The sequence below is a fragment of the Rhinopithecus roxellana genome, chromosome 4, assembly GCF_007565055.1.
Source record: "Rhinopithecus roxellana isolate Shanxi Qingling chromosome 4, ASM756505v1, whole genome shotgun sequence".
Classification (NCBI taxonomy): domain Eukaryota; kingdom Metazoa; phylum Chordata; class Mammalia; order Primates; family Cercopithecidae; genus Rhinopithecus; species Rhinopithecus roxellana.
Window position 1 is genome coordinate 106482990 of NC_044552.1, and position 14884 is coordinate 106497873.

The 14884-nt window shown below is 40.5% G+C and overlaps 2 protein-coding genes and 1 non-coding gene across 7 annotated transcripts in view; 2 read left to right on the top strand and 1 right to left on the bottom strand.

Moving 5' to 3' along the window:
- GINM1 (glycoprotein integral membrane 1) overlaps positions 1-14884 on the top strand; it is a 35931-nt gene that overhangs the window by 18166 nt on the left and 2881 nt on the right. The window contains exon 8 of one of the 4 annotated variants that reach the window (XM_010381035.2): positions 8421-9445. The exons of 1 other annotated variant lie outside the window; for it this stretch is intronic. In XM_010381035.2, coding sequence (XP_010379337.1) covers positions 8421-8532 — 112 coding nt within the window. In that variant the 3' untranslated portion in view covers positions 8533-9445. Of the gene's footprint in view, positions 1-1894; positions 2039-5127; positions 5467-8420; positions 9446-14884 lie in introns of those variants that run through there. 2 more of the 4 variants (XM_030928674.1, XM_030928675.1) reach the window with 2 other exon arrangements.
- Positions 10099-14884, bottom strand: part of KATNA1 (katanin catalytic subunit A1) — a 69042-nt gene continuing 64256 nt past the window's right edge. For both annotated transcript variants that reach the window (XM_010381037.2, XM_010381036.2), the window contains 4 exons: positions 14694-14820; positions 13988-14122; positions 13539-13665; positions 10099-11690 (listed from right to left, as the gene is read on the bottom strand). In XM_010381037.2, coding sequence (XP_010379339.1) covers positions 11492-11690; positions 13539-13665; positions 13988-14122; positions 14694-14820 — 588 coding nt within the window. In that variant the 3' untranslated portion in view covers positions 10099-11491. The remainder of the gene's footprint in view (positions 11691-13538; positions 13666-13987; positions 14123-14693; positions 14821-14884) is intronic.
- LOC115897180 lies at positions 11072-11206 on the top strand. Its single transcript, XR_004057109.1, has one exon. It is a non-coding gene; the product is annotated as a small nucleolar RNA SNORA2/SNORA34 family (small nucleolar RNA).

The window sequence follows — 14884 nt, forward strand, 5'->3', positions numbered from 1 at the left end:
GGAATCAGGACATTCTTAGAGATTCAGATGTGAGTAAGACAAACTCCGCTGAGAACTTAAAATCTAGTAGCGGAGGAAGGAAACAAATATGTGTAATGGAAAATGCAAGTGTATGATCAGAGGTGAACAAAACCAGAGGACTTCATGATGTATTTTCAACCCCAGAGTATCAGTTTAAAATGTCGTTAATTTCAGTAGACAAGCAGGATACTCATTGCAGCATTGTTTGTAATAGAAAATAAAAGCAAAATAGGCTGGGTATGGTGGCTCATGCCTGTAATCCCAGCACTTTGGGAGTCCCAGGCAGGTGGATCATGAGGTCAAGAGATCGAGACCATCCTGGCCAACATGGTGAAACCCCATCTCTACTTTAAAAAAAAAAAAAAAAAAGGCTGGGCGTGGTGGCTCACGCCTGTAATCCCAGCGCTTTGGGAGACCGAGGTGGGCGGATCACAAGGTCAGGAGATCAAGACCATCCTGGCTAACACGGTGAAACCCTGTCTCTACTAAAAATACAAAAAATAGCCGGGCGTGGTGGTGGGCGCCTGTAGTCCCAGCTACTCGGGAGACTGAAACAAGAGAATGGCGTGAACCCAGGAGGTGGAGCTTGCAGTGAGCTGAGATCGCACTACTGCACTCCAGCCTGGGAGACACAGCGAGACTCCGTATCAAAAAAAAAAAAAAAAAAAAAAAAAAAAAAAAAAAATTAGCCCAGACCTGGTGGCTCATGCCTGTAATCGTGGCACTTTGGGAGGCCAGGGTGGGCAGATCACAAGGTCAGGAGTTTGAGACCAGCCTGGCCAATATGGTGAAACCCTGTCTGTACTAAAAATACAAAAATTAGTCAGCTGTGGTGATGGGCGCCTGTAGTCCCAGTTACTCAGGAGGCTGAGGCAGGAGAATCGCTTTAACCCGGGAGGCAGAGGTTGCAGTGAGCCGAGATTGCACCACTGCACTCCAGCCTAGGCAAGAGAGTGAGACTTCATCTAAAAATAAAAATAAAAATTAGATGGGCGTGTGGCACCCACCTGTAGTCCCAGCTACTCAGGAGGCTGAGGCAGGAGAATCGCTTGAACCCAGGAAACAAGCGAAACTCCCTCTCAAAAAAAAAAAAAAAAAAGTAAAAGCAAAATAAAAACCCTCTTAACTGTTTGTCAGTGAGGGCTAATGAGATTTTCTCTGGCTGAATAAGTCCAAAATCTATTATGTGGGGGGAAATATGGCAAAGCAGTATGATCACATTTAGGTAAAACAAAAGTATTATGTGTATATAAATGCATAGAAAATTTCTGGAATGAGAAAATAAGTTATCTTTAATGAATGGGAATGAGAGCAGAGGTGGAGAGACTGACTTTGACTTCCTTTTGTATATTTTTTAGTCAAAAATTATTTTATAATAACATTTTAAATGAATTATTGTATTTTCCCAAGTCAGTCATTTTATTTATTTAATTAATTTGTTTATTTATTGAGTTGGAGTGTTGCTCCATCACCCAGGCTGGAGTACAATGATGCGATCTTGGCTCACTGCATCCTCCACCTCCTGGGTTCAAGCGATTCTCCTGCCTCGGCCTCCCGAGTAGCTGGGATTACAGGCATGCACTACCTTGCTTGGCTAATTTTTGTATTTTTAGTAGAGATGGGGTTTCGCCATGTTGGCCCAGCTGGTCTTCAATTCCCAACCCGCCCCGGCCTCCCAAAGTGCTGGGATTGCAGGCGTGAGCCACCCCGCCTGGCCCATTAGTCATTTTAATTATCTTAACAGAAACAAATCTCAATGCAGATGACCACAGTTCTTGGCTTAGCTACATTGCATTATACTGTTGTATAACAGGATTTTTGGAAAAGAAGACCTAATTTGAACATTTACTTTCTGAACCTCCGACTTCTTCAGGTGTAATGATGAACTAATGCCTCACTTGAAGGATTGTTGAAAATCAAAGTCATGAAGCAAGCAAAGCACCTGCAGAGGAAAGAAATATTAGTTGCCCCTCCCACCTCTTAGTTTATGTTTCCACTGAAGAATTGGCATTCCCATTCCTTTCTGATACAGAAGTATCCTTATCCAAAATGCTTAGAACCAAAAGTGTTTCAGATTTCAGATTTTTTTGGATTTTTGAATATTTGTGTTATACTTACTGGTTGAGCATCCTCAAATCTAAAATCCAAAATGCTCTTGGGAGCATTTCCTTTGCATATATGGAAATATATATATAATACTTGTATATATTTTATATATTTATATATACATGTATGTGGGTGTGTATGTATATATGTAGAGAGAGAGAGAGACGGGGTCTCACTATGTTGGCCAGTTTGGTCTTGAACTCTTGGCCTCATGCCGTCCTCCCTCCTTGGCCTCCCAAAGTGCTAGGATTACAGGTGTGAACCACTGTGCCTGGCCAAGCATTTTCTTTAAGTATCATGTTGGCACTCAAAAAAGTTTTGGATTTTGGAGCATTTTGGATTTGGGATTAGGGATGCTTGACCTGTAATAAAAATTATATAATTTAATAGATTTTTTTTTCCCCTTTGGCTGCCAGGAAGTTCCAAACTTTTTTCGAACTTTATTATGTATACTTGCATAGAAAATGGTGTTGTAATGTTTTTCTTTTTCTTTTGCCATTGTTTTGTTATGGGTTTCTCTGCAGGAACAGATGCAATATAAAATGAAAAACCAAATTTGCAGTTGTACTGCAGATACTTCCTGGTAGAAAAGGATTTAATAGAGAACTATAGAGAGCAATGAACTGAAAATATCTCTTCTCTGTTCTTCAATTCTTATTCTTCTACCTAGAGGTAGTCATTGTCAACTGTTTGAGTTGACATTTTTAATCCAAATTCTATGTACTAATGTAAATGTATACTAGATAGTCATAATTGTTTATCAACTCAGATTTTTAATTGTTCTGCATTGCATTTTTCACTTAAGACAGAGGTTTCCCAAACTTTCTTGGTTTACAGTATCCTTAGTGTGCCAGTAATTTTTTTTAATGCCCCTATACTTAGGCCAAAAGACAAATTTAAAGATTTTAAAATTTTGTTTTTTTTTTCTTTTGAGACAGAGTCTCACTCTGTTGCCCAGGCTGGAGTGCAGTGGCACAATCTCGGCTCACTGCAAGCTCTGCCTCCTGGGTTCATGCCATTCTCCTGCCTCAGCCTCCTGAGTAGCTGGGACTACAGGCGCCCGCCACCATGCCCAGCTAATTTTTTGTATTTTAAATAGAGACGAAGTTTCACCGTGTTAGCCAGGATGGTCTCGATCTCCTGACCTCGTAATCCGTCTGCCTTAGCCTCCCAAAGTGCTGGGATTACAGGCATGAGCCACAGCGCCTGGCAATTTTGTTCTTAAATTACTAATTTAAGAAGTACTGATGGGATGTGAGTGCCTATAGAGCACTTCACAATACCTCATATCTTGGCATCAGCGGGAAACTGACATCCTCATTTCTGGTTCAGTGTTAGTTTTGTACAGTATTTGCTTTTTATCATAGTAACCACTGTGTTATCCATTTTGTGTTGCTTATAAAGTAATACCTGGGCTGGTTACTTTATATAGAAATGAGGTTTATATATTTAGCTCATGGTTCTACAAGAACCATGTAGGCTGTACAAGAAGCATGGTGCTGCCGTCAGCTGGGGTTCTGGTGAGGTCCTCAGGCTGCTTCCACTCAGCAGCAGCGCAAGGCAAAGGGGAGCAGCATGTGCAGAGATCACATGTCTAGAAAGGAAGCAAGAGGAACAGCAGGGAGGTGTCAGGCTCTTTTTAACAGCCAGCTCTCCAGGTAATGAACAATGAGAACTCATTCCCTTCCCCTCCAGAGAGGGCATTAATCTGTTCATGAGGGATCTGTCACCATGGCCCAAACACTTCCTATTAGTCCACACCTCCAACATAGGGGATTAAATTTTAACATGAGGTTTGGAGGGGAAAAACATTCCAAATCTAGCACCACCAAAACCCAGCTTTGGAAAGACTGACTTCACTGAATGTTTTGCAATCTAATGTTAAAACCATGAAGTAACCTCAAACTAATATTACACATGAAGTCTCTTGAAAATTTATAATATTCTGTGGTGCCGCCGTGAATGTGCTCACCAACCCAGGGACCTCAGTGCAGTTTGGAAACCATAGACCTAAGATCTTTCTTATCACTACATATATTCTTTTTTGTCCCCTTAGTTATTTTAATTCCATTTTATTTTTTATTACTTATTTTTGAGACAAGGTCTCACCTTGACACCCAGGCTGGAGTGCAGTGGCTCATAGCTCACTGCAGCCTCAGTCTCCCAAGACTCAAGTGATCCTCTCACTTCAGCCTCCTGAATAGGTAGGACTAAGGTATGTGTCACCATGCCCAGCTAATTTTTTAAATTTATATTTTGTAGAGCCAGGTTGTCCCAGGCTGGTCTCAAACTCCTGGGGTCAAGCAATCCTTCCACCTTGGCTTCCCAAAGTTCTGGGATTACAGGCTTAATATTATTTTTAATATTAAAAATGTGCCCAGCCCTTAATATTATTTTTAACTGACATGTCATAATTATGTATAGCTCACCTATTCTTTTTATGGCTGCATAGTTCTAAAGGAAATAGGAAAAATACTTTGGTTTTTTCCTACTCTGACATTCTGGAGTACTTCACATTGGGCACCAATACGTGTGTGGGGATTTTTCCCCACCAATAACCAATTCTCCAGTGGACGCCAGCTGGGTGTCCTGTAATTCTTTCAGTTCTGATACTTTCCACCTGGACATAGCGTCAGATTTCCCATGGGCTAAGGGCTTCAGATGCCAGTTGTAAGCCCCAGATTGTTACTTGTGATTCTGACCAGCTGGGTTAAAGAGGTTCCCATGACCTCCTCTTTGGGTTTGCTTAATTTGCTTCGGACGTCTTTGGGGCGGCTCACAGATCTCAGGGAAATACTTCCACTTACTAGTTTATTACAAAGGAAACATGAACAGGCAGATGGAAGAAGTGCATAGAGCAGGATATGGGAAGGGAGAGAGGGGTTCAGAGCTTCCCTGCCCTCCCTAGGTGCACCTCTATCCAGGCCCCATACCTCTGTGTGTTCAGATATCCAGAAGCTCTCCAAACCTAGTCCTTTTGGGGTTTTTTTTTTTTTGCAGGTTTCATCACACAGGCATGATTGATTGCATCATTGGTTACTGGTGATCAACTCAACCTTCAGTACCCCATTCCCTTCCTCAAGGTTAGGGGATGGGACTCATCTCATGATTGATACCCCTGGCAACCAGCACCCCTGGTTGAGGCTATCCAGGATCTCCCCCCACCCCCACCATCAGTCATCATTAGCATCCAAAAGACACTTACCACTTTGGAGATTTAAGGGCTTTAGGAGCTATCCAGGAAGCCAGAGGAACTTACACATCACAATATCACAGGTGTTCCACAGTATAGATATACCTTAACATAACCATTCCTCTAACATTTAGGTAATTTCCAATTTCATGTTAATCCCAGTAATGTTCTAGTATATTCTTGCACATATATTTCTTTACACATGTGTATTTATGTACAATAGATTCCTAAAAGCAAAATTACTGGGTCACAAGTAATTAACTCCTTACAACCTGATGATAATCTTTTTTGGTTTTGCTACTAAAAATATAATTCATCTTAATTTGCATTTTCATCTTACTAGCATCTTTGCTAGTTTAGGTCTGGGTGGGTTCAACATCTTTGTGATAATTGGCTATATATGATTCTCTCATGACTTGCTTACTTCGAGCCTTTGAACGTTTTTCAATTGTGTTGCATTTTGTAACTATTATTATAGAAGAGCTCTTTTGTCTATTATACATATATAATGCACATTGCAGATTTTTTTTACTAATCCCAGCCTATCATTTGTGTTTTGCTCATTTATGGTATCTCATATCATACAAAAGCTTTAAATTCGAAGTCTAAGCAATTCATGTTATTTATGGCATCTAGGGTTTTTATTTTGCCTACTAAGTAGGCCAGACTTTCCTATCTTAAAATTATGAGGCTTTTTTTGTTTGTTTTTTTGTTTTTTAAAGACAGGGTTTTGTTCTGTTGCTGAGGCTGGAGTACAGTAGCAGTGTTATCAAGGTCCACTGCAGCCTTGACCTCCTGGGTTCAAGCGATCCTCCTGCCTCAGCCACCCAAGTAGCTGGGACTACAGGCACTTGCCACCATGCCTGGCTAATTTTTGTTGTTGTTGAGACAGAGTTTGCTCTGTTGCCCAGGCTGGAGTGCAGTGGTGTGGTCTTGGCTTGCTGCAACCTCCACCTCCTGGTTTCAAGCAATTCTCATGCCTCAGCCTCCTGAATAGCTTGAGATCACAGACGCCTGCCACCATGCCTGGCCAATTTTTGTATTTTTAGTAGAGATGGGTTTCACCATGTTGGTCAGGGTGGTCTCGAACTCCTGACCTCAAGCAGTCCACCTGCCTTGCCTCCCAAAGTGCTGGGATTGCATGTGTGAGCCACCGTGCCCAGCCTAAGCCTCTGTGCCCAGCCATTTTTTTTTTAACTTTATTTTGTGTAGAGACAGGGTCTCACTATGTTGCTCAGGCTGAACTCCTTGGGCCCAAGCAGTAGGCCCACTCCAAAGGTGCTGGGATTACTAAGGGCATGAACCACTGTGCCTAGCCATTATATTTTCTTTAAATTAATTAATTAATTTATTAATTAATTTATTTATTTATTTATTTATTTTTTGAGACGGAGTCTCGCTCTGTCGCCCAGGCTGGAATGCAGTGGCGCGATCTCGGCTCACTGCAAGCTCCGCCTCCCGGGTTTACGCCATTCTCCTGCCTCAGCCTCCCGAGTAGCTGGGACTACAGGCGCCCGCCACCACGCCCGGCTAGTTTTTTGTATTTTTTAGTAGAGACGGGGTTTCACCGTGTAGACCAGGATGGTCTCAATCTCCTGACCTCGTGATCCACCCGTCTCGGCCTCCCAAAGTGCTGGGATTACAGGCTTGAGCCACCGCGCCCGGCCTTTATTTCTATTTTTTGAGACAGAGTCTCGCTCTGTTGCCCAGGCTAGAGTGCAGTGGCACAATCTCTGCTCACTGCAGCCTCCGCTTCCCGGGTTCAAGCGATTCTTCTGCCTCAGCCTCCCAAGTAGCTGGGATTACAAGTGCGCACCACCACGGCCGGCTAATTTATGTATTTTTAGTAAGAGACAGGGTTTCACCATATTGGCCAGGCTGGCCTCGAACTCCCGGACTCAGTGATCTGCCCGCCTTGGCTTCCCAAAGTGTTGGGATTACAGGCGTGAGCCACTGCGCCCGGCCAAAATTTATTTTTTAGCATTACTTTTCTGTATACTTTTAAAGCTAGAGTTCTCATTTTATTTCCCAAACAGCGGCCATTTTTCCATTAGTAATTTCTCATTGACTTAGAATGTTACCTTATTATAAACTAAATTTCCATATATGTTAGTCTTTTTCTGGACTCTTTTCTGTCCCAGTGATTTGTCTATTCCTGTGCCAGTAGCACACTTTTATTCTCATGTTTTGTTTTTGTTTTTGAGACAGGGGCTAACTTTGTCACCCAGGCTGCAGTGCAGTGGCACGATCTCGGCTCACTGCAGCCCCCACCTCCTGGGTTCAAGTGATCCTCCTACCTCAGCCTCCTGAATAGCTGGGACTGCAGGTGTGCACCACCACGCCCAGCTACTTTTTTCTGTTTTTAGTAGAGATGGGGTTTTGCCATGTTGCCCAGGCTGATCTCGAACTTCTGGGCTCAAGTGATCTGCCCACCTCGGCCTCCCACAATGCTAGGATTATAGGTATGAGTCCCTACACCTGGCCTACTATCATGTTTTAATAAAGAGAACTAGTTAAGGCAACTTTGTCTTCTCCCCATTGTTCTTTTAAAAAAAATCTTATGGCTATTCTTGCAGTTACTCCCCTGTGAACTTTAGAATCTGTTTGGTTCTATAAACAACTAACCTCTGTTGGTGTTCTTATTAGAATAACACCAAATTTCCAATATAGGGTCCTAGATTCAATCCAAAGACGTACTCTCTGGTCTGAGATTTTAAGTAACAAAAAGAGCAACACTATCTAAAGACCTAAGGTTGTGTTCTAGTGGTGAGTATTGTTTAGAAAGGGGCTTAGGCTTAGGCTTTTTGCTCAACCTGGGTGTATCTAGGAACCTAACTCTGTCTTGGAGATCTATACTTACCCTATTCTTCCCTAAAATAGGAAATAATGAACTTCCTCGATGCCTTTCTATTCTCTCAGCCAGTTTGGTTGAAGTGACTTTGGGCTCAGAGTTTGTACAACCACTATGAATTTTTAAGTAGAATGCAGCAAAAGCACCTAACCTTAGGTATATATTATAACCTTGAAGTAGCCTTTTCTCACTATCTAACTACAGGCAGAGGAAACATTTAATTTTGATAGTAATCACTTTCTATTTCAGAGGAATTCTTCAGTTGGATAAAGTGGATGTCATACCTGTGACAGCTATCAACTTATATCCAGATGGTCCTGAGAAAACAGCTGAAAACCCTGAAGATAAAACATGTATTTAAAACGCTGTTTCATAATCATGGACTCCAAAGTAGCCTATTGCCTCCAAATTTGCCACTTGAATATAATTTTCTTTAAATCGTTAAGATTATCAGTTTATACACTAGAGAAACTGCTAAACTCTAAGACTGCCTGAAAATTGACCTTTACAGTGCCAATTTAAACTTCACCTTATTCTTGGCTGGGTATGGTGGCTCACGCCTGTAATCTCAGGACTTTGGGAGGCCAAGGCGGGTGGATCATGAGGTCACATCAAGACCATCCTGCTAACATGGTGAAACCGTCTCTACTAAAAAAATACAAAAATTAGCCAGGTGTGGCTGTGCACACCTGTAATCCCAGCTACTCGGGAGGCTGAGGCAGGAGAATTGCTTGAACCCAGGAGGCGGAGGCTGCAGTGAGCCAAGATCACGCCATTACACTCCAGCCTGGGCGACAGAGCAAGACTCCATCTCAAAAAAAAAAAAAAAAAAAAAATTGACCTTATTCTCTAAAAGGGCTGGCTATTCATATGATGAATTGTTAAGGAAAACTTAAAGTGGAAGAGAAGACATGTGAAGAGACTTTGAAATTATCAAAAGAAAAAAAAAGACCAGACAAAATCTCATGTGCCAATAACTTTTCAAGGTGCCTTTGTTAAGGGAATTATATCCACTTAATTACTATAATATATAAGACTATGAAAAGCACTTTATAAAATTCTAATTTAAAAGCTCAAGAACTTAACACTTATTTTTTTATTTAGTAGTGTGCCTTTATATGAAGTGTGTGACTCAGTATAAAATCACTGAAGTGTATCATGATTTGACTGTATCCTGTACCAAGACTACTTACCTTGAATGTGCCAAGATTTAAAAGTAGTATGACATGTTCTCACTCCAAAATAAACTTTTTTTTTTTTTTTTGAGGAAAAAAGTATAGCCGTTTTGGTTACACTGATATAAAACCTTTGCCCAGGTAAGAATGACCGAGATGCAGGAGTAGGTATACTTTCATTTACACTGGCTGAAAGCATGGCTCAAATTGAATGAGTCCATTGATATCATGAGTTAGACTGTGCCCTTGGTCTTGTGGTTCTAGATACAGTGCTGTTTACCCTAAAAGTGTTTTATTACCTTTTTAAACCATCACTCATATTGACATACTAATATTTTACAATGTGAGTACATATAACTCATCTCTATGTGACTGATAGTTTCTATTGTTTCATTAAAGAATATTTTTACTGCAACCCATCATTCTGAAAACATTATCCAAGAAAGTAATGGTTGTTTTTTTTTGAGATGGAGTTTCACTCTCATTGCCCAGGCTGGAGTGCAATGATGTGATCTCAGCTCACTGCAACCTCCGCCTCCCAGGTTTAAGCAATTCTGCCTCAGCCTCCTGAGTAGCTGGGATTACAGACTCCCACCACCATGCCCGGCTAATTTTTGTATTTTTAGTAGAGATGGGGTGTCACCATGTTGGCCAGGCTGGTCTCAATCTCCTGACCTCAGGTAATCCACCCACCTAGGCCTCCCAAAGTGCTGGAATTACAGGCGTGAGCCACCATGCCCGGCCATGGTTGGTTTTTTTGAGACCACTTTATATTTAGCCCAAACAGGTATGTGTGTGGTGGGGGTGGAGAGGATGACAAGAAGTAGAATGAAGGAGTGATGTTTCATTTTGCCAGACTTTAATTGTTACATTGCATGGAATACTGCTGAAAAAAAAAATAGCCTGCAACTTATAATTTGATCCTAGAGTTAACCAGCTAGTAACACTTTTTCTTTATACCCTTTCTCATTCCGTAAGTTATTAGAAAGCACCAGTTCTAACTCCAAATGATGACATGGTCTTATTTTATCTATTAAGCATAAGCTTACAGATTCTAGTGAAGAAAAAACTTTAGGAGGCTACATGGTCTATTGGAGAGTGTAGACTTTGCAGTCAGCAGATCCCTATCCGGGCTTCTTTCTTTCTCAATAAGACTTGGGACCATAGCAAGGTCCGCAATCTCCTGAGGCTCTGTTTTCTATGGTTGTGATAACATGGTAAATTATTTTTTTCTAAGTAGTCACACATGGAAATCTTACCTAAATTTTATACCATTAACTTTCATTTCACTTATTAACTTATACCATTAAATATTACTTTAGCTATGTTTAGTATGCATGAGTTAATGAGTGATTAGAGTACTATGAGCAGCACAGGTTTAGAAATGCCTATTTGCCTATAGTGCAGCCTTTTATGTAGGCAAAATCAAAGTCAAGTAAGACTTTTATTTTTTCTTTTTAAAATGCAAAGTAAAATGTGTCTTTAAAACTCTCCAGGAGGTGAAGGGAAGCTACCATAACACCAGGTGTTATGGGCTTGGCTCATGCTTTAATTAGCTACTGTGTAAAAATGTTCCAGGATTTTCGGTTATCCACTGGCACCCAGAGGCAATGGGTAAAGTTTAACTGGAGCTAGAGCCAATTTTTTCCTCCCTATAAGGAGTGACAGCAGCAAACAGTGGGAGAGAAGATGCCAAGTTAGAAGTGCGTATAAAGACAGCTTTCCTAGGCCCTGAATCAAGACAGGTGGTGGTTTGCCATTGTAGCTGTTGGTTTCAAACAAGAGCCAAGATTGATGTCTTTCTTATGGTCTGTTGGCTAATCCCAATATGAATGGCCAGTTCAGTTGGAAGAAACACAGTCTTGAAAAAAATAGAAAAAGCAAAGAAAAAAAAGAAAAGACAGCTTTCCAAGCTAAGTAACATTTGTGTTGTAACATTTGTGGTCAGTGAAATAGAAATCTAGTAATGCTAAAGTAAAACAAATTTTCAGCTTAAAAATACTGCCTTTATTCAGAATCATACAGGTTTAAAAAAAAATCTTACCATTATGAAAGTTAAAAAAAATATAGCACTCAGTGCAATGAATTACTACATTTAATATTCAAACACTTAAGGCACATTTCTCACAATTCACATGTGAGAATTTAGCATGATCCAAACTCAAATATCCATTTCTCATATCTTTCAATGTCTGCAGCAGACACTGACTTAGAAACCTTTTTTAAAGCCATCTCGAAATCCTCCATAGTTGTAGGCATGTGCATTTCTTCTTTGGACAGATTTCGGATTTCCTCTGGAGTCAAACCTTCAATGCGCCTTCTCATTGCCATCAAGGACGCATCCCTAGGTTTTAAGTTAAAAACAATAACAACAACAGACAAAGTGTTACTTTGGTTAAATGAAAACCTGTTAATAGAAACATTTTCAATCGATCTGTTGTAGCCTTCTCTAATTATATATATGTAGTATTGTAGAGAAGCTTATTGGAATACAAAGCCTGTTGTGTTTTTTAAGCAGTTAAATCTGTAATGAAATAGGATGCTAATTTAAATAATTAATACTGAATATAAAGCCCCAGAAAAAGCAAAAGGGGTATTAAAGCTAGCAATTTGAATTTCATTATAACTATTCAATAAAATGAAGAATAAGCATCACAGAGTCAGAAGAGAACCTGTTAAGAAAATTAAATATTTTCTCCATGTAGAGGAAAAGCTAGGTAAGTTCAGTGGTTTCTCCTTTTCTCCTCTATTTGTGTTAAAAAAAAAACAAAAACAACTTCAGATTCAAATAGCTCTTTCCTTTTACCAAGTTTTATCCTTAATAGCAGCCACCATTTATGCAAAGGGATAGCAATATAGCTGATTGATGTATTCACCTTAGTTTTAATCCTCAGAACCCTGTGTGGGATGCTCACTTTAGAGAGGAGGAAATGAGCGCAGTCAAGCCCCTGGGTAATTAAGTACCTCTACTAATACTTAGATTAGGACAAAACTGACTTGAACCAGCTGGATTAAAGACAGTCTTTTTTTCTTTTTACTGCTATTCTATCACATTTAGGATAAGTTCACTGAGAATGAGACTGTACTCTGTGCATATGGCAAGTCAATATCTTTCACAATCATTTCCTATTTTATAATATAGTGAACAAAGGCACCAACAATTTTTTTAATCCAAGACAATTATTGATGTTCTATGTTACACAATTTATCCTAACATTAGGTTCTTGAACTTGTAGCTTTCAAATGAACTGTAGACTCTTCACTGACATGAAAGATACCCAGATATCTTACCAGTACCTGCTAACACCAACAAAACCAGAATTTGTGACCCTGTCTACAAAATGTATGGGGGGCTGGGCACAGGGGCTCACGCCTGTAATCTCAGCACTTTGGGAGGCTGAGGCAGGCGGATTACTTGAGGTCAGGAGTTGAGACTAGCCTGTCCAACATGGTGAAACCCCATCTCTACTAAAAATACAAAAATTAGCTGGGTGTGGTGACACACACCTGTAATCCCAGCTACTCAGGAGGCTGAGGCACAAGAATCACTTGAACCCAGGAGGCAGAGGTTGCAGTGAGCTGAGATCAGACCACTGCACTCCAGCCTGGGTGACAGAGCGAGAGTCTGTCTCAAAAAACAAAACAAAACCAAACAAAACAAAAAACTGGAATGTGAGTCTTTATTCATCTTTTTTTTTTTTACACAGGGTCTTGCTCTGTCACCCAGGCTGGGGTGCAGTGGCACAATCATGGCTTACTGCAGCCTCAACCTCCTGGGCTCAAGTGATCTTCCTGCCTCAGCTTCCGGAGCAGGTGGGAACCACAAGTGGGCACCACCATGCCCAGCTAATTTTTAAAATTGTTTCATGGAGATGAGGTTTTGCTATGTTGCCCAGGCCAGTCAAACTCCTGGAACTCCTAGGCTCAAGTGATCTCCCACTTGGCCTCCCAAAGTGCTGAGATTACAGGCGTGAGCCACCACCAAGATACTGATCTATCTTAATTCAGCATAAGAACTTCACATCAGAGGATCACTTGAGCCCAGGAGTTTCAGGCTGCAGTGAGCTGTGAATGCGCCTCTACTCCCCAGTCTGGGTGACAGAGCAAGACTTGGTCTCAAAAAACAAAACCAAGAAACTTCATATTAGAAGTTTATGCCTACAAAAACTTATGCTTCTGTGATAATCCATACCTGCACACGTTGGTAATGTCCGCACCTGAATAACCTTCCATGTTTTCTGCTATACTTGCAAGGTCAACATCATCAGCCAATTCCAGCTCACGTAGACTTATTCGTAATAGCTCCTCCCTGCCTTTTGCTAATGGTAGAAACAAATTTTAAAATGTAAGCCTGCAGCATAAACATAGTATACTGTTGTCTCAAATCTTCTTTGTGTGAGATGTTGTTTTCCAGTAAGAATTGGATTTCTAAGAAGAGATCATTTGCTTAATTCAAGAGCCATTCTTTACTTTTTAATTCCTTACTATTTAGTATTAAGGCATTTAGCCTAACTAGTACTGTAAGGGAAAATATTCCTCATGTATCTCTTCGGGAAAGTTAGTTAATACCAAATTTTAAATTCTCTAAACAAAACTACCTGAAAGTTAACAGGCTTTCTGACAAGATTGAAAAGAAGATACCTGATGGCAAAGGAATATAGATTCGTTTCTCAAGGCGTCGTCTTAAAGCCTCATCTATATCCCAGGGAAAATTCGTAGCTGCCAGAACCATAACCATTTTGGAAGGGTCATCATTTTCAGAAGCACCTCCAACACCTAAAATAAGGGTAAGGAGAGAGTGAAAAAGATACTAAGTTGGATTATACCAAATAAAGCTCAGCTATTTAAAGATCATCAGATATTTAGTACAATACAAGGAAGCATAGTCTTCAAGCCTCCTTAAGACTTAACTGGTACATATGTGAATTTGTAATCCAAAGAAAATGAGTTCTGTAGTAAGCAAATATATGACTCAAAATAGATTTAATCGAAAGCCAGATCAGCTCAACTACATAACAATTTTAAATCTTTTTCAAAGCATACAAAAAGGCCAATTTATCTGCATTTATTTATTTCAGTTTCATAGCTAAAGTAAGATAGTTGTATATACCAAAAGGGTGCCCTGTGGGTGGCCATTAATTCTGACTTGTCACCACTGTCAGTGTACCAGATCTATTACTATCACTATCAGGAACTACTTGCCACCCCCTCTAGTCCATCTGAGGTTATGAATACCTATTAAAAGCCTTGGGTTAGCAGTATGAGTAAAGTTTGACCGACTGGAGCTGGAGACGCCATACCTAACAACCTCCCATCCCTGGTCAACTCATGCTAAACACATAGATACCATCCATTTGAACAAGCAGCTCCGCTTTCACCCTTCTGCTTGCTTCATGTTCTTCAGAAGTCCCTCGGCGACTACAAATGGAGTCTATCTCATCAATAAATATGGTGGCTGGAGAATAAAATCGAGCCTAAAGGAAAAAACCATGCAATACCAAGCTATTTCATTTTAAAATAATCCACAGGTTAGCAATC